The 19,696-nt window shown below is 41.3% G+C and overlaps 1 protein-coding gene across 1 annotated transcript in view; it reads right to left on the bottom strand.

The window, feature by feature from the left end:
- Nucleotides 1-19,696, bottom strand: part of kcnh8 (potassium voltage-gated channel, subfamily H (eag-related), member 8) — a 41,471-nt gene that overhangs the window by 10,462 nt on the left and 11,313 nt on the right. The window contains exons 2-10 of the mRNA XM_026300182.1: nt 18,077-18,310; nt 15,554-15,685; nt 13,267-13,394; nt 12,721-12,958; nt 12,433-12,590; nt 7,173-7,377; nt 4,372-4,581; nt 2,866-3,065; nt 933-1,182 (exon numbers count right to left, since the gene is read on the bottom strand). Of these exons, the coding sequence (XP_026155967.1) occupies nt 933-1,182; nt 2,866-3,065; nt 4,372-4,581; nt 7,173-7,377; nt 12,433-12,590; nt 12,721-12,958; nt 13,267-13,394; nt 15,554-15,685; nt 18,077-18,310 (1,755 nt within the window). The remainder of the gene's footprint in view (nt 1-932; nt 1,183-2,865; nt 3,066-4,371; nt 4,582-7,172; nt 7,378-12,432; nt 12,591-12,720; nt 12,959-13,266; nt 13,395-15,553; nt 15,686-18,076; nt 18,311-19,696) is intronic.

Here is a 19,696-nt window from a genome sequence, read left to right as displayed (position 1 = left end):
TAGCCAATTTCTATTTTAGCATCACAACAGTTTATTTTTCTGGAATTGCTGATTTAGGGTTTTCCCACCATTGAAATTCCCCCTATTATATTATTCTGTTTCTGTTGTTGGATGAACAGAGAGCACAGCTGCTATTATAATTAACCACAGCTCTATGAAATCAAACATTAATGTAACATGTACAGATTTGGCCCAGAGTGTCATATAAAGACTGATTGCAGCTACTTACAAAGGGACAGGACTAGACAGCACTAAAACAGACTCGACTAGAGAACTGAAATTACCCATCTGCAGTGAAAATGGTCTGAGCTGAACTGGGCAACACAGATTAAACTGGACAGGACTGAATCACAGTGCTAAAGAACAGGCCTGACCATACACAGCTGGACATCACTGGAGTGGTGGCGATAACTGAATGGACTACTGCTATAGAGTGTTAGACCGTCTGCAATGTCTGAGTGTCTGTGTCTGTTTCCACATCTAGTTATTATGGTTGTTCACCATGGAAATACCAAATAAGTATTAACACTGTTATGTTCTTAAAAAACAAGTAAGACTTTGGAAATTAAGAATCTGTCTCCTTCATTTTGTATGTACAGCAATAAATAAGGCCTTCTTTAGCTCTTATTGCTAGACCCTATTGTTGAGCAATAGTTGATTTTATGGGATAAACTCCAATAAAATAAACTTTTGTAACTTTGCAATAACAATAGGCTGTGAGAATGGGCTGAAGGATTTAGGACACTGTAATTCTTCAAACATTCTTTCAAACAATGAGCTCATTTACACAACCCAGCGTTATCACAATGAGCTCTGCAGCACTTTTAAATGTGGGTTTCTTTGTAACACTCTAATGATGACACAGAGAAATTCTTGCTCGGCCTTCACATCACCAGCCGCACCCCCCCACCCTCCCCGTCCCTTAATCGTACCCAGGATGGCCAGCACCATGCCATCTTTCAGCACCTCCATGGATCCAGAGCAGACAAAAAAGATGGCCTGCAGTGCATCGCCTTGTCGGAGGAGGTACTCTCCAGGAGCAGAGAAAGAGGTCTTGATGTGCAGAGACAGGGAGCGCAGGCAGCCACGACTGGCTGAGGCAAACAGCGACAGCTCCAGTATCTCTTTGTTAAGGTGCATGGTGATGTCGGACCGCAGCTCGTCCGGGAAATCCTTCAGCAGCTGCAGAGATGATAGGAGCGAGGATGAGACAGAAAAAGAGGAGGCAGTTAAGAGTGAGGAGAGGATGAGGGATAGAGCTAAGCCGTAACTAAATGGTTAGATTTTCTATTTATTAAATTCTTAAGATATTGTACTACAGGAAACATTAATGCCAAATCGAATTAAGTTTTTTTTTTTTTTTTTTTACACAGTATAGCCCAGAATCAATAGTTTGATTCATTCAAAATCAATAATACTACTTACATATTACTGTAAATCAATACAATATAAATTGTTGCTAACCACAACTTAAACACCCAACTAAAATCTGGAATATCCCTATCACCATTAAAAGAAACGAAACAAAACAAAACAAAACATCTGTCTGCTTGTCATGACAAAGATCTGGAGCTCACCGTCACAGAGTCGCTCAATGAGTCATCAGAGCCAGGCTGACTTTAATCAACAGGCCCATCTATAATTCATCTGTCTGGGAATCATCTTCATCACTCCATCTAAGCACTGGCCTGGGTTTTGACAGCTGTCTCGCAGGAATTCACAGCCTAGATGGATGAGCCTCTATCAGACTACTGACTGGTTGCCTCTGTTTCCTCAGGCTTGTCAAGAAAAGGTGCTGTTAACTCTTCTTTTTCTGCTTGGGTTTTGTCTAAGCTGTCCAAACTGCATTTGCAAACTCCAGTCATTTTCCACCTCTCTCTACTTTTCAGTTTATGTTCATGTGTGTTTTTTGCAGGTCTTTATTTAGCAGACTTTTCTGTCCAGCACCACCCGCAATAAATGCCACTATAGCATAAGCTTCAATTCCAAAATCATTAACATTGCTCCACGACTACCAGTGAATAAAGTAGGATTTACTCAGAACATTTATGTCCTTGATATAGAAGCAATCTGATTGTAATAATAAGGTACTAAGAGTTGAAGTCCTGCATTAAACACACATAATTATTAGTTAGCATCAATATATAAAACATTCACTATTCAGAATTCTCCTTTTCAGCATATTTTTATATACTGTATATTATAATTAACAATGAAATATTAGTATGCAGCATTTTAATTATGTAGCGGATCATGGTGGAACTAATTTAAACTTTATATATGTTGCATAGTTTATTATTATTTTTACATTTTGCGAAGTAATTATTAGCTAACACTTTTAAATAAATGTGGTGGAGTAAAAGAACATTTTCATCACAAATGTAGTAAGGCAAAAACAAAACATATCATCAAGGAGATAAAACATACTGACAAATGTGCTTAGGTACATTTGCTTGAGTGGATATACTAATATATTTTCTAACAGCAGCTTATACTGTGACATCCTGTTTGCCCAGTTTCATATACAGTCATATCCTGAATCATGAGGTGACATAGTGTCCTGTGATCCACAAATTGTCAATGAAGACAGAGAAGTGATGTCATATCAATGTTTTCATACTTGTGTTCTGTCTCCTCCTTGTCAGTCAGTGCTGAGAAAAACAACATGCTTTTACATGGTCAGGACATCATGTAATGTTAATCATATAAATGTGACTCACATGTGAGGAGGCAAAAGTATGTGATCTTTCAAATGAAGTATTGATCCCTATTTGCGACGCTGCTCGATGTCAAGACTCTAAGTTAACTGAACGAGAAGGATAAGGATTTAAGAAAGTTTTCAAACTGAATCAGACTGTTTATTACCTCGTTGCAGTCGATGCCATTGTTGACTGACCAGGTCGTCTGAAAATACTCCAACATTCTCTGCTTGAGGCTCTGTGGCAGATGATGGACACGAATGAAGTCCTTGAGGTCTTTGGTTCTGGTGTGATACTGGGACCAGCGCGAGTACATCCTCTGAATAATGGCTGTCACATTACCAAAGACCAAGGCATGCATCAGTGCTGCAGGTAAGAAGAGGAAGATAAAGAGAGGACGGTATGATGGGGGAACTAGACAGGGAAAAAAATAACGAAAAAATAAATTAGATTTAACTGACAATGAATTGTCAAGACAGGGAACCAGAATAGAAAGATCTTTTAGTCACTGTTTCAATGGCATGGACTTGGTGCCAGCAGAAAAATATTTTTGTGTACTTCACCGTAAACAGTGTCATTATGTAGAAAGAGACACTACAGGGGCTCTTTGAGACACAGTGGACAACACTTCAACACCTACTCGCCCAGTGCTGGTCAATGGAAGCTGCAAGGAGCAGTCATGTCGGGTCTTTTCATGTCTTTACAACCAAACAGATATTTCCAAAATCACACCTACTGCTGCTGTAGCCACATTGCCAGGAGATACGACAAATAACAAAAAGCTAAAAATTTCTGAATTTCTGAATGGGAATTTGAATGGGAATATATGAATAGGAATCTTATTGGAAGCTGTAAATTTATGTGATCAAATAAACAGACAAACCAGTCAGTCAGCTGTATATTAAATTACATTCACGTCTTTATCTCTGCCCCAGCTAGACAGGATAATCAGTGTCAGAACTGAGAAAATCTGAATTGATTGGAATGACAGAAACCTGCTTTTTACACACCCACAGGTAATCCACCCTCCTAATCTTATTGAGTTTACAACTGTGCTGCAGGTGTCTCACACGCCTCCAGACATGAAAACACCGCACACAGTACATGTGTTGAGTGTGACTGCTGCACCACTGACTCCTGTTTCCGACATGTGCTATTTACCAAAAATAAATGCTTTCAGTCCCATCCCTTAAAACTGTTTACCTACTATATCAGATATTTCCTCTTTCGTTTTATTCTAATGAGTCAGTAATTCAATTTATTCCACAGATTCACCACATTTCATCTATAGTCTGTTATAAATATGAACAGGTGTGTTGTCTTAGTTTTCATTTCACGTTAACAAACAAGGGACATAAGGATGTGTGTGTGTGTGCAAACATGCGTATGTGTGTTGTGCGTCTGTGATTGCTATCACCTCCAGGCAGCCAGAAACATTTAACATTTAGCTGAACAAGAGTGGGGAGTGTCCACAGGGAAAACCCCTCCACACTGACCTCCCCCAAAAAACAAACCTAGTGTAAGGATCCAGTTTAAACTGGCTCAGAACACCCTGCAGACATTTGTGTAACATGTTGATTTACACAAAAGCCATTTCCAAACCTATAGTCATGTGATGACTTTATGTAATACTTTACATGAATGTGATCACTGAGGTGTGTGTTCTCTCTACCTCCTATGAGCATGACACAAATAGAGAAGATCTTTTCTGCATCAGTGTTGGCTGAAACGTTGCCAAAGCCCACGCTGGTCAGACTGCTGAGGGTGAAGTAGAGTGAAGCAATGTAGACGCTGCGGATGGACAGGCTGCTGCCGGTTCCATTCACACCTCCTATGGCAAAGTACGGCGACTCCAGACGTTTCCCGAGCTCATGGAGCCATCCTGGAGTTAAATAGTTAAAGTGGGGAATTTAAGGATAAAAGAACAAATGGATGGGTAACTCTAGTAAAACAGGTGCTTTTGTTGTGATTTCCAAGATAATAACATTGGTCATAACAGTATGGTCACTAAAAGAGATAACTATGACAGAACAATTCTCAAAAACCCCTGTCTCTTCTGACCTGTAGCAAGTATTAAAGGATCAATAAAAGTCTATTACAAAACACTGAATATTCATATATTTATTCTTCTTGTATTCCTACATATTATCACCATACAATTACACAGAATCTGTAGTTTTATTAATACAGTGAGCTGTATTGGTTATTTTTAAGGAAGTGAAGATACAGACACAGAGGGCTGTCCTGGGTTCAGTGGTCTCCTCCATGCTAAATCCAGAGTGGTGGAATTAACAATGGATTTAAATGGTTGGGAACCAGAACCTTTCCTTGGCCAGTACACTGTGGTGACATACAGCTGATCCCAGGAGAGTCTTCTGCAGACACTGATGAATGGTAATTGGATAGAGGCCCCTATAGCTCTATGAATTCAACACTCAGTTCGGCATCAGAAATGTATAATTAGAATACACAGTGGCTCATGTACCTGTTATTTTATGGCACTGAAATGCAGTAATTGGTGAAGAGAAATCTGCATTGTTCTCATGATCCAGTCAATGCTGACCCGGAACCAGTTATGAAGACACCGGGGCAAAGTAATTGCAAGAGGTGCAGCTCATCGATACTGACCAGAGATCAGCCCAGTGGGCCTTATTATATGAGGGACCTGGAAGCTGAGACGGAACCCTGGGGGCTCTATCATTAATTAGGAAAAGAATCACACGATTGGCTCAGTCAATTTTAAAACTTACACACAGCACCTGCATGAAGGTATACATACACACACACCTGTACAGCTATCTTTGTGAGGGCACCTACTTAATTTATTCCCAAACCTCTTCCTCTAACCTTAATTATTACAACTAAATATCTAAGCCCAACCTTTACCCTTAACCCTAAACATAAAAACAAGTCCTGACCCTCAAACAGATATATGAAAAAGTGATGTCCCCACTTTGTCACTGTCCTCACAATGTATAACCCAGAGCCATACAAGAGCACACACACACACACACACACACACACACACACCCTCACACAAACACACACACACACACACACACACACACACACACACACACACACACACACATTTACTCACAACGAATGCACATATTAACAAAAGACTGAATAAATAAATAGAATCAGTGAGGAACTCAAACTTAATTCAGATGCCACAATACACAGTTTAGTGAAACAAACATGCACTAATATCTCTGGACTGCAAACGACTTCATAGTATGACAGTATTATGTGTCAGTAATATAGTTATTGGCAATAACCTCGCAATTCAATACTACGTGATTCAAACAGACCTAAATGTGGTGTCTTTACTGATGTACTTTAAGAGCAGCAGGTCATGTTTTAAAAACCCACAGGAGGACTACCATAAAATAATAATAAAATAAAACCATAAAATACACATCTACAGGTAAATTTCAAGTTCTACTTTCTCAAAAAAAAGCAGCTTTCATGCATCACTGGTAAATCTGAAATAACGAGCAATGAAACTGAATTGAATCAGCATACTGACATATTTACCACACACACTGTGAAAAATCTGAAATTAAATATGAGTACAAACAGCTAATAATAGATAAAAAGAGTGATGAACAAATGGCCTAAATGACATTTTGTATAGTTGGGATTTATTTGATCAAATAAATTATTTTATTTATTAACACCAGATGATCAAAAAAAAAAAAAAAATCACTTGAACTTTACAGTCTTTCTTTGGAGCCATGAGCCATGAATCATTTATTCCACAGATTGTTGCCCATAAGAGCTCAGCACTTTCTTTAGATTGATTTAGTACAGAGCTTGACAATGCTGGATAATGGCTCCCACAGCTAGAAAAACCTAGATAAAATGAAAACACGTCATTTGGCTTCACAGTTTAACACAAACAAAAAACCACTTCTTCCCTAAAATCAAGTCTTCCCCAAACATCCTCTGTTCTACAATCCTCTCATCTTTAAACTCTATTTCAGATCCTCCTGTCTCAGCCCAGTGTTTGGCACTGCCAGGGTCCACTGTTGTTTTACATAGGGAGGTGTTGTAATGGAAAATGTTGGTGTTATGAACTATGATAAACTCCTGCCAAGTGGAATCTAAAAAAAAAAATCTAATTATTTTATTGACAGAATGTGAGCACCCACCATGTTGTTATGTGCGTCAAGGCAATGACATAGTTTCTTTATGCCAGAATAATAATACAGGTCTGTGTGATTTTATAAACACACTTGCTAGCACATTACACTCCCCAGTAACACTAATCCAAGCTCCCCGAGCCCTTTGGTGCCTGAAGATACACTTCTGTACTTGGTATAGTGCCCAGTAGTATCCACAGTGAGCTGAAAGAATGATGCTGTGGAGCTCATTGCTGTTCTCTGTCTAGTTTTAAAACATCGACAGCAAGGGGTGTTTGGAAGGCGTTTGGATTTGATACTTGGCATAATTCTATCCTTTACTCACCAATATCCCAGTTGTAGGCGTTGGCCTCCATCTCCATCTTGCCTATGATGTACCAGATGCAAGCCATCCAGTGGGCCAGCAGGGCAAACATGGACATTAGCAGGGTGAGGACCACCGTGCTGTGCTGGGAGTAGCGGTCCATCTTCTGGAGCAGCCGCAGCAAACGGAGCAGACGTACCGTTTTTAACAGGTGGACCACAGACACCTGGGGATGAAGATCAGCAACCCAAGGTAAGTTTATTTTCAGGATGCTGATGGCAAATTTAGGAACTTCCTGCAGTTTTGTAGCATAAAAATCATTTTGTGAAGATGATCAGCATCACAGCTACATGTGTTAAACTAAATTGCACTAGCTACCTTGTTTATACACAAAAACACACACTGATGTCATCACTGAATATCTACCTATAAGTCCTGAAGGCAACAGTGTTCCTACTAAGTATCACGATTACATAACCTTTTTTTTTTTTGATTTTGATTTTTTTTGTTGATTTTCGGAGGGCAAATTCAGACAGACAGACAGTGAGACAGAAACTGTGAGCAGCAGTCTGAAGTCGTCTCCCTTTTACAGACAGTAAATGTCACTGGAAGCGTGATAAACCAGCTTAATACACACACTGGCTAATAGACAATTTCATCCACAGCCCTGTCTGAGGTGACAAAAAGCTCTTAGCCATTCTTCATGTCCCCTCCAGTGATACAAACTGCTCAACCACTCTCACATTCTATAATTAGAACTTGACAAATGCTTGTAAACACATCAACAATATGATCTATATGAAGATTTCTTGATGAAGGATCCTTGATTATAAAAATAGCAATTAGAGCAATCAGGCACTTGCTTGCAGGTGTGTTCTGTTGTTCCCCCCCTCCGGTCTTCATAACATATTTCTTTACTCCAGTTTTCTTCTTTTTATGTCTTTTGCGCCTTCACTCCTTTAGTCTTTCACAAATGAAACTGCTTTTGTCACACCCTTTCTGCTTGTTCCTGCCGACTTACATGCACAACGTCAAGTTCCCGTTCACATCTTTCCTCACATTCATGCGCTGTAGATGTGACATGAATGTGTGAAACATCCATTGTGCACATGCTCCTCAGGCAACCTCCACCAACAGTCATTTGGGGCTTGCTGACAATGTTTAGTCCCACCATGTGCACAGGCATATGCATTCATGTAGTGAGTCTTTGTGCGTGTGTGTGTGTGTGTGTGTGTGTTATTTTTAGTTTATAACAACTGTTATGAGGTCAGTGCTCTACTGTCCAGTACTCACAATTTCAGTGGGCTGTTTGAGGGTCTTTATGTGTGGAGTTTTCATGAGTGGGTTTTCTCTGGACACTCTGGCTTCCCACAGTCCAGTGACAAGCAGATTGGGGTTATAGGTTAATTTGTGACTCTAAATTGCCTGTAGGTGTGAATGTGAGTGTTGGTCTGTCTATATGTGTCATTCCTGTGATAGACTGGCAATCTGTTCATGTTGTACCCCACCTCTCACCCAAGGTCAGCTGGGATGTCTCTACAAATGTTTGCATGTGAGAGACAGTGAGAATTACAGAATCACTGTGTTTTTACAGACCATGAAGACAAGCTGTGTGGACAGTCCTTATTAGATTAGATTAGATTAGATTTAGATTAGATTAACTTTATTGGTCCACAAGGGAAGTTCCTTGGTCACAGTAGCTCAGTTACATACAGACAATCTTGAAGACTATTAAGTAATAAAAATGAAAATAGAATAGAAAAATACGAGCAGAAAATACAATTAAATATGTGCAATATACACAGATATAGAAGTAAATATACACTATATACAAACATACATAGTCAACATCACAGAAGAGACTGTGGTGGAGGATGGTGGAGTCATCTGCTGCAAAGGGGGGAGTTATTAAACAGAAGGATGACGAACGGTATGAACGAAGTCCTGTACTGTTCGCTGTGACAGCGGAGCTGGATGAGTCTGTTGGAGAATGAGCTCCTGTGACCCTCTATGATCTGGTGAAGTGGGTGTGAAGAATTGTCCATGATGGAGAGCAGTTTGTCCAGTGTCTTCCTGCCCCTCACTGACTTGAACGTCTCCATGTCCCTGCCAATAATGTGTCCTGCTTTCCGGATTAGTTTATTGATCCGACTGATGTCCCTCTTGGTGGTGCTGCTCCCCCAACTGGTTACAGCAAAGTAGTGGGCACTCGCAACTACAGACTGGTAGAAGAGCTCCAGCATCCTGCTGTATACGTTAAAGGACCCAAGCTTCCTCAGGAAGTAGAGTCTACTCATGCCCCTCTTGTACACAGCATCACTCCAGCCTGCTGTTCAAGTGAAACCCCCAGGTATTTGTAGTGATCCACAACTTCCACCTCCTGGCCCTGGATGATGATGGGCTCCACTGGTATCCTCTTCCTCCTGTAGTCCACCACCAGCTCCTTGGTCTTGTCCACATTAAGGAGCAGGTGGTTGGCCTGGGACCACTCCAAAAAGTTTCCAATCAGCGTTCTGTACTCTGCCTCCTGCCCACCACAGAGTCATCAGAGAACTTCTGCAGGTGGCAGAATCCAGGAGACAGTGGAGGAGCTGACACCCATCCTAAGCAACTTGTCATTCATCAGGAAGGGCTGAATGGTGTTAAAGGCACGGGAGAAATCAAAGAACATGATCCTCACAGTGACCTTCCCACCATCCAGGCGAGACTGAGCACGCTGGAGCAGACAGATGACAGTATCGTCCTCACCAACATGAGGCTGATATGCAAACTGAAGAGGGTGCAGGGCAGAGGCCACCAGGGGTCTAAGTTGGGCCAAGACGAGTCTCTCCAGGACCTTCATCACGTGTGACATCAGAGAAACTGGTCTGATGTCCAGATGGGATGGGCCTCTTGGGCAGTGGCACTACGCAGAATGTTTCCCATAGAACGTGAACGTGACTTAACTGGCCAAGTATGGTGACCCATACTCAGAATTTGTGCTCTGCATTTAACCCAATCCCGAGTGCACACACACAGCAAGTGAACACACACACCATGCACACACACCCGGGGCAGTGGGCAGGCAGTGCTGTGGCACCCGGGGAGCAGTTGGGGGTCCGGTGCCTTGCTCAAGGGTCTCGCCTCAGTCATGGTATTGAAGGTGGACAAGGCGCTGGCTGTTCGCTTCGTGCCACCGACCATTTCCTGCTCCTGAGACTCGAACCTGCAATTTTCAGGTTACAAGTCCGACTCCCTATCCATTAGGCCACGACTGCCCAGAACCGGTATCTTTTCCAGCGGAGCAGAAGTGTCCGGCAGGAAGGGGTCGTTGGAGTGTTGTGGATTGGCCGTCTGGGGAGGTGTAAGGACTGGAGCGGTGGGGGAAGGGCCAGCAGGGGGTCCAGAGCTGGGTCTACTGAAGAAAGCATTCAGCTCGTTAGCTCTCTCTGGGTCGCCTCCAGCTGCCGGGCTTTGCTTTTTGGTGGGTTTTTTTTTCCCACAGGCTTGCTACAAAAAACAGAGAACTGGTGCAGCACGAGGGGTAATGAAACCTTCTACTGAGCCCTGGGGAGAAGCTCCAGCTCCTCTTCACCATCCATCACCACATCGCATCCCACCTATGGAGAAAGCAGCCTGCACCATGTCCCATTCTTCTCCAGCAGCATGAGCAGTAAGTAACATAATATACTCAACAATGCATATACACCTCCTGCCACTTTCTCCTTCAACCTTTCCCTCTTCCACTTCCATCTCACTTGTGCCATTCACATTTTCATTTCCTCTGCTCATCAGGTGTGAAATTTACATTTTGCTACCTGATTGCTTACTTTGCTTCTGCTTTTTAAGGTGGTATTTGTGCAAATGAGACTATAACTTTACAGAAATGCTCATTATTTTCTTCCCCTGCAGCCACGCCTATAACTCTACAAGCAAATAACAGTGTGACTGGTCATGTTTTACTGATGCAGCAGCAGTGGAAGAATAACCACAAATAATGCAATTTTCCAATAGAGTAATAGTAAAGTGTAGAGGGGATGATCACAGACTCAAAAAACTCAAAAATATGCTGGAAATAAAAAATGCATAAGTATTGCACAACAATAAAAAGAAGTGTATTTTGAGTATTTCATTAACAAGAACTACTACTCTACAACAACAACAACAACAACAAAAGAGAGAGAGAGAGAGGAGAGAGAGAGAAGGAGGTCTCTAGAAAGAGACACCGCTGAGGCCCCTTGGCTCATTTTGGTGAAAGATGGCTTCTGTCCTCAAAGGGGACATCAGTCTGAATGCTCTGTCCTTAGAGGGGGCATCATGCAGAACACTCAGCAATTACCAGCCATTCCTGTTCTCCCCCAGTGGCAGTGAAGGGAACTTGTGACCCAGTAGCCCTACACCCAAATCCCCACCAGCACATGGTATTTCCATTAATATAGTCTGAACCCAAACAGGCACTTTTGCCTGGAGCTGCCTGCCAATGTGTCCACTCTTCCCCTACCCTTCCCCTCCACACAATATAACTGTGCCTGGTCTTCACTGATCCCTCCTCTTACTCCTCTTTTTCGTAAACCTACTACTCCTTTTTTACACCTCTATTCAAATGAATGTCTCTTAACACTATGGCTAAATCTATTTTCTGTCTTTGTTCACATTGCACCCACTGTATGTGAGAGGAGAAGTTTGCAGTCACAACTGTACACTGGGCATTTCTATTCACATTAAAATGGTTGAGTGAAAGTAAACAACATAAAGCCCAGTCAAGGATCTGCTTCTCTAAATTAGAAGTTAGAAAGCAAAACTTCCAAAAACTACCAATCAAAACCTCCATGTGGTGTAACGCCTCCATTGGGTGATATCGTTCAGCCTGAGACAAGACACGATGGCCCACCTAATTGCTCCAGATCTCTGTGTCTTCCTCCATTCAATTATTCTTAGGGGGGCTGTGTATTTGACTTACGCAGGACAGAAAAAGGGTTTTAATGATATTGGTTTGATTGTACAGTCTGGAATCAATATATGGAATCAACAGGGAAACAATCCACATGATCTATTCTTATGAATTGTCAGATGTGCTGGAGGTGATGCACTTTACAGATACTGGCTCTTTAATACTGGACAATCCATCAGCTATTAGTCTGTTTTTTAGAACAGCATTTAAATTCAGTGTCTATTAGCTTGTGTTTACAGTACATGTCCTTATTTATTCTCTCTTTCTTCCTTTCTTTTCACTTTTTTAAATGTTTTTTATCTTTTCTGGGATATGTATTATATTCAGTCCGACAAGTATATGGCTACTCACCACGCTGACTTTGAAGGCATAGAGCAGGTCAAAGGGCAAGGCAGCCACCAGGTCAATGATGAACCACGTGGTCAGGTAGTGGATGCAAATCTGTCGAGCGTCAAAGATCACCTGGCCTGACTTACTGACATAACTGGTGCGAAAATTGAAAACAATGTCTGGCAGGAAAATAGAAAGAAAAATGTGGGAGTAGGTAGTTTAGTTTTATAAATGATGGAGCAATGTTTCAAGAATTTCTACATAATAACTGATGTAAATCAGTTATATTGAACCTATTGCATGACTAACCTATGATGAACAGTATCTCCACCGCGATGTCGCTGACAGTCGTGCTGCGAGTCAGGTCATCATCATCACCGATGAAACACACATTGTAGGGCACTGTCACAGCAACGTAGAACGTAGCAAGCAGAATCAACCAATCCCAACCTGCCTTGAATGTGCTGTAGTGAAGTAAGATGAACTTGGACTTCTTGGCATCTGCTACCTTGTACTCTGGTAGAGCGGGTGGATCCCCAAAAACATTCTGGACAGGACAGGAGAAGAGAATAAAAGTTAAAAGACTACAAATTGTAGATACATTTATTTACTAATATACACTAACTAATCTCTGTTTTATTTATTTCTCAAGATACGCTTGTGATTGTGATGAAGTGATTTAATGAACTGCAGTTTTTGTTGGAAAATTTTGTTTACTGGAGAGTTTGTCTCCCATGCTTTAATAACAGTAGTTATCTTGTCATTTCCCATGTTACACAGACCATGCTCTTCCACTTTTGAATCACCCTTCATCATGTTGCATCCTGCCCCGTTGTTTGAGGTGTCTGACGATACCTTGTTGAGTTTAATCTTGCTCTTCTCTCTGCTGTGGAGGTGACCAGAGATGTGGTAGAGCACCGTACTGCTACGCAGTCGAGCTGAGCTGAATGGAGAGCCTGTTTTCACCCTGCTGCGCCATCGCTCTGTAAACACACACACACACACACACACACACACACACACACACACACACACACACACACACACACACACACCAGTAAGCACCCCCCTACAATACTTTACCCCCCAAGGTAAACTCTTGATGACTGAGTCAGTCATTATGCTTGATGACATACATAATATTCTGTCCTGAATAGGGAAACATGAATATGTAACAGGAAGAATGTGTAATTTCTGAGCAAATTGCACAATTTCTGAGTGAGGTTTAAAAAAAAAAACCTGGGTACTTACTGTCATTTTGCTTTTGTAAATGTCAAACATTTATTATCTACTTTCATTTACATTATAAAACTGGAAATAGTGGACAGCGATGTTTTTTTGTGTAACCACTATCTTCAGCAAAACTGCAGTTTTCAGCTTTAAAAAGTCACTATTGGGGCAGAGAGGCATTTTAAGTGCAGTATGGTAGATTTGTTATGGTAGATTGCTGCTGGGGTGGGGTTGTGTGTGTGCTTGCAGGTTTGCTTGTATGAGTTTCTTCCAATTGTATTGTAGTGGTAGATAAAGTAGGTAGTGCAGGAGTCATGTGTTCAGACAGAGAAGTCGGATAATGGGAAAAGGCAGTTTATTGCTGCAGGGTTCTCACTGCTGTGAACCCACAAGAAAGGACTAAGGCCAGATTGGCTCGTGGAGAGATAACTGCAATAACAAAGCTGGCGAATAGAAGTGATAACTGTTTCTGAGTGTCCTTTGGAACTTTGGAAAGTGTGTGCTTGTTTTCTTTGGTTTGATTTGGGAGTGTGTGGACGGACCCCAGATGAGGCGAACAGACAGGGCCCATCCATAACACGATGCAGCCTTGGAGGATGCGACACGGCAGGAGCACAAAGACAGAGACATGCTTATTTTTAGAGCTAATGAATTTCCTTCCACTTTCATTCAATGGGGAGATGTGGGTGTTTTGTTTTGGGGGAGGGCAAAGGCATGTAGGGCAGATAGGGGATGTGGAATTTAATATAAAGTGTAAAACCAGCTGGAAAAGATGAGAAATAGAGGTGTTGGACAGAGAGAGGTGAGGAAAGGACACAAGAAAGCTAGAAACAAGTGAGATTTCACAGAGGATGAACACTCAAAAATAGGGATAGTAAGGAGAGGAGACAGGTGGTGGAGAGAAGAGATTGTTGACGCCAGACATTGGGTTTCCCTCTTTTCACACATTGTTTGGTGAGTGTGGAGGACAGAGACCTAACTGGGCCACATCCAGGATGTTTGTCCATCCTTGAAATCACCTGGTTGTTGATCTTTTTTTCTTTTAAGCACATTAATATTCTCATTTATACAGGCTTGTCAGACCCAGGCCCATTATAGTGAGGTGTTTGTCTCTGTTTGAAGGCATGCTGCATCAGCCTCTTTCTTTTTCTATGAATAGCATTTCATTATGTGGACAAAAATAACGTTGCTTTCTGCTTCCTGTTCCCCCTTTTTTACAGTAATGAGAATAATTAGGCAAATCCAGAGGAGGCAGGCCTGCCATGAGAAAGGGCAGTTTGGTGTCTTCACAGACACAGAGACAGACAGACAGACAGACAGACAGACAGACACACACACACACACACACACACACACACACACACACATAGGTGTTTATAATAATGAATATACAGCAATTAAAACACATGAAGGCCATTTGATGTGCATTTCTAACAAAGATATTAGTCTCTGAAATTAACCCTGTCTACCCTCAACCACCTGCTCTTCTACCTGCCTAAACTTGTTTGCACTGCCGCCAGTGAAGAAAAGGTTGCTACTGAACATAACCCAGGTAAAGATTTTGAGAGTTTAAAAGCAAACAGCAAACCTGTGCACAGATATCAGCTTTGAATATTGGCTTAAACAAAAGGGTCAAAACAACGTAACGGGCAGATGATCTTACCATCCTTTTATTTATTGCAAAACATTTACTCACCTTCTATGCATAGTAATATTGGTAATATACGGTAATAATATAGTTTGTTTTAATTTACTGAGTTACTACAAGTTTGGTTCTGTACTGTTTAGTTAAAACCAGTGACCAAAATCCACAAGCTGAAAAAAACTTAAGCAATTAGGAGTTTCCCTCTTTCTTATCTGTGAACCATTAGATCCATTTAAAATGAACACACTGAAACATACACATACTGACCTTCCTTCTTGTCCTCTGGAATGGCTTTAGCTTTCGTGTCGGTGATGTCCTTAAATGAAGCCAGAAAGAGCACCACGTCTCCCTTCTCATTCTTAATTGGCACGATGTCCAGCAGGCACCAGAACAGCACCACTAGAAGGGAATAACACTCTTTTTAACACTATTAAACATAATCTTTGGATAGATTCAAAATGAATTTACAATTTGTGTGAATTACAATGTGCATAAGGGGGCATAGAGCAACAGTTCCACAGATTCGCAGACTTATTAGAAAACCTATCTAAGACTATCTCTCTGAAAGTCCCTCTGGAGACACAGAGCCTTTAAATAAACCAAGTCCCAGTTCCTCGGGCACAGCGAGAGATGAACCCATCTCTGAGGTGCTATCTACTGCTAAATAGATTGCTTTTCAGAGGATCTGTGGCTCAGCAGCTGTGAGCATGTGTGTTTCACCCCATTACTGTTTTTGTTCCAGTATTACTGTTAGTAAGTTTAACAGGACAGACTTATCAAAAAGATGCAATAAAACTGATTATTTTAGGTTAGAAAATATCCAATTATTATATTATTCTGTTCATTTTGTACAAATATTGACCCAATTTAATACTTAATATTTATTTATATATTAACAATAGAAAAAATGACTGTGTGTATAGGGGTCATTTGCACTTACAGGTCTACAGATAATTAACACCAGTTTTGTTAGTGTTACATTTATTAGTGTTAATTAATGAATCGCATTAAATACAATCTAATCCACACCATGCTGGGGTATAAGCATGGCAGTGACAGCAGTAAAGTAAGTTACTTTTATGAGATCCCAGGGTATTTGTCATGTTTTCCACTTTTGCTGATGCACATACATTTAGTTTAAATGAGAATTTTCAAAGCAGAGGTGCTGATCTACCTTTCACTCTTTTCTTTTTAGTGAGTAGATTGGTGATCAAAAGGGATTTTCCACAGAATTCCCTCCCATTACTCCCACTCACTAAGTCTTCCTTGCCATGGTGGTGATTGAGTCACGGTGTTTTTGTCTCTTTGTGTGTATGTGTGCGTGTGCACATCAGCATACCAGCGAGACAAGGCAGCACTATCAAGCACACGGTGAGAGAAAGAGAGCCCCTGATTGCTTTACTCTTTTCTCACGCAGACAGACGGAGGACAAACTGAGTCAATCAGCTACGTTTACTTTTCGGAGTCTGCTGTGACAGATGGAATAAGAGGGATGAGACTGGCTGAGGTGGGGAAAGAGGGAGAAAGACAAGAATGGGAGACCCAAACTGGCAGCAGCAGTTACATGTGAAAATGGTAAAAGGGATGGGAGAAAATAAAAAGGTAGTATCATGAGAGAGACAGAAAAGAAAAAGATAGATGGGGAATAGATGGTGTGACAGAAAAGACAACCTCGTGGTGTAGACAATCACATCTGTGATATTAGAAAAGCCTTGTCTATGTAAACTTCACTCAGCTGCCTGGTCTCTTGTTGTGCCCATTGACACCTGTTTCCTTTCTGGAAAAAGCAAAACAAATCTTAATAGGTGGGGAAAATGTTCTTTTGAGTGGTATGAAAACTGTTAGCCTAACTCCTCCTAGCCACCATTCACAGTGTCAAACATCAATGCCTGATCAGAGAAAAACAAAACGTCTGATTATCAGCCAATCATAGATGACACTGAGAGGTTGGGCACATCCTGGACAGATCACCAGGGCTCACACATAGAAAAAAAAACAGTGTCACATTCAGACCTACAGGCAAGTTAAACCCCTTTAAAATGATGTTTTCTGTTTTTGTATAGATTCACACAACTGAATACGCTGTAACACACAACTAGAACATGCAACATGGAAGTAAAGAAAACTCCCCCATGTCCATGCAAAGACACAGGGCCCCATCCTGCATCACAGCAAGCATGTATCCACTGATGCCTAGATGTGCTCATTATTTTTGAGTTCATTTTGTTCCTAGGCCAGCTGGCTAATCAGTGAGGCACACACCAACATATACCACATCACAGCTCACTGTTGGGCTCAGTACAACCAGAGGAAACAGGGTAAAGGAGTCACTAACTGACAGCTATGAAAGTTGTGTCTCAACGTTAAACAATTGGAGGATTTTTGTGGCTTTTTTTGAAAGACAACCTTTTAATGAGAATGGACCAATAACCACATTAGTCACACATTCCTTCAACCATTACTACGTCTCCCCATTGGCCTATCTATGCCAATTTAAGCTCTATCTATGGAGCTTATTCACAAAAAGCCAGAGAATTTCCAGTCACACCACGTGGTAATCACTCTGTCTGTGCTCTCCATAATGGCTGGCTTTCAGTGCTTGTCTACTTGCCTTGGTCTCAACATTTAATTGGTAAATGGCAGAAAAAGACACATACTCTGTGTTTTATGGTAATGTGAATAGACATGAGCAGCAGCATTAAATGATAAATGAGGAGAACAATGGGAACAACTGAACCATCTCAGAGTTGAAAAGATAATTCTTTGTTTCGTTAACTTTCCAAGCCTCACCTGTCTTTTTGTAGAACATAATCTCATCCTTAAACTCTTTGCGCTCCTCCAAGGCATCGTCAATGCTGAGTATGATGCTTTCGCTGGTCTCAGGCCCATACAGAAACTTACAGGCACAGCTCTTTTGCATGACCTCCGCCCGGGAAAAGCCTGTAAGCTCGCAGAAGCCATCTGAGCAGTAGACGATGGGAAAGCCTTTTGACACCTGAGCATTGGCCAGGATGAAGTTGCTGTCTGCAGGTGAAAGGAGGGGAAGAGAAAAAGGACAATGAGCTGAGATGAAGATTTTGTTCTTGAAGTTGTATAGACGTTAAATTACACAATTCTTCCTGCTTATACAAGTATACAGAAACTCTTGGATGTCTTTTGGCTGTCCCTGTACACAGTTAAGAGAAAAAATGAGCAGCTATTTTAGCTCAAGTCCCAACTCCTCTTAAAAGAAATAAAATACACCGTTTGACTTCCCCACAGGCAGTAAACATATCTTCACATTGACTGCAGTGACATGAAAAAACAATATCTAGCATGTTTTTCCGGTCTAGGCAGGCCAAACGCCCCATAGACCAAGCTATGAATGATTCATTATATCATTGCTCCTCAAGGAGCAATATAAATCTTTAGCTACTTATGACACTACTATGTTCACTAGCTAGTTGCTAAATTCCAAGTCTGCCATTTGGTGCTGAGCATGTTCCATACAGTGGGCTTAGCAGAGCGTTGCTATTGACACATATATCAAATACTGCTGACAAGGCTGACGGACCAAAAGAGTAAAGTTATGGGCTGTACAACCAAAACAATGAGCTGAAAGCTAATAAAATGCTCCATAAAGCTGAAACCACAGGTGACAGGTGTGTGTGTCTATGTATTGGACACTATGAAAGACACCTTTCACATTTCTCATGGTCATTTGATCCACTGTTCTTATAAATACTAAGAGCAGCTTTAGTGATTTTGTCAGCATCATATACAATAGCTCATCTAGATTAATGTGCACTCTGGTTGTGAGACCACTGTTTAAACTCCCAGCTCCCACTGCCCACTTGTCAGGATTCAGATAATAAAAATGGAAGCAAAACCGACTGGTCAAGGAGCACCTCTCTGGGTGATTAAATGAATTGCTGCCTGCTAGCCACCAGGGCTAAAATGTGACTTCTAACGCACACATACAAAAGGCTGATCGGGTCCTCAGCACAGGTAGATGAAAGCATGTGTGGGCTGCAACATGAAGGTCATTTATCTCACTACATGGTGGATTTATCTGCATGTTGAAGAGCATTGGGATGCGACTCTTCAAACTCATTCCCTAATGTCATAAACTGACCCTGAATTCATAATCCTTTTAGTGAGAGTTCCAGTAAAGAAAGGTTATATGTTATGGGGAAATATGGGTAAAGAAAAGAGTGAGAGAAAAGATAGGAGGGTGTGAGAGCTGTGGGAAATATGCTAGAGACATGACAGAGAAAAAATAATCATATTATAGTGTTGAAGTCCATCACTGTTAATTAGCCTATTTGTGTCTAGCCCTAAATACCCAGTTGAAGTGAACCAGCTGTTTATACCTGAATGCATTTATTATGGCACACAAACACACAAACCCATCCACACAAACAAACACTC

Source organism: Mastacembelus armatus, chromosome 11, assembly GCF_900324485.2.
Source record: "Mastacembelus armatus chromosome 11, fMasArm1.2, whole genome shotgun sequence".
Taxonomy (NCBI): domain Eukaryota; kingdom Metazoa; phylum Chordata; class Actinopteri; order Synbranchiformes; family Mastacembelidae; genus Mastacembelus; species Mastacembelus armatus.
The sequence above is the reverse complement of the archived record's forward strand: the minus strand, read 5'-3'. Positions and strand labels throughout refer to the sequence as shown.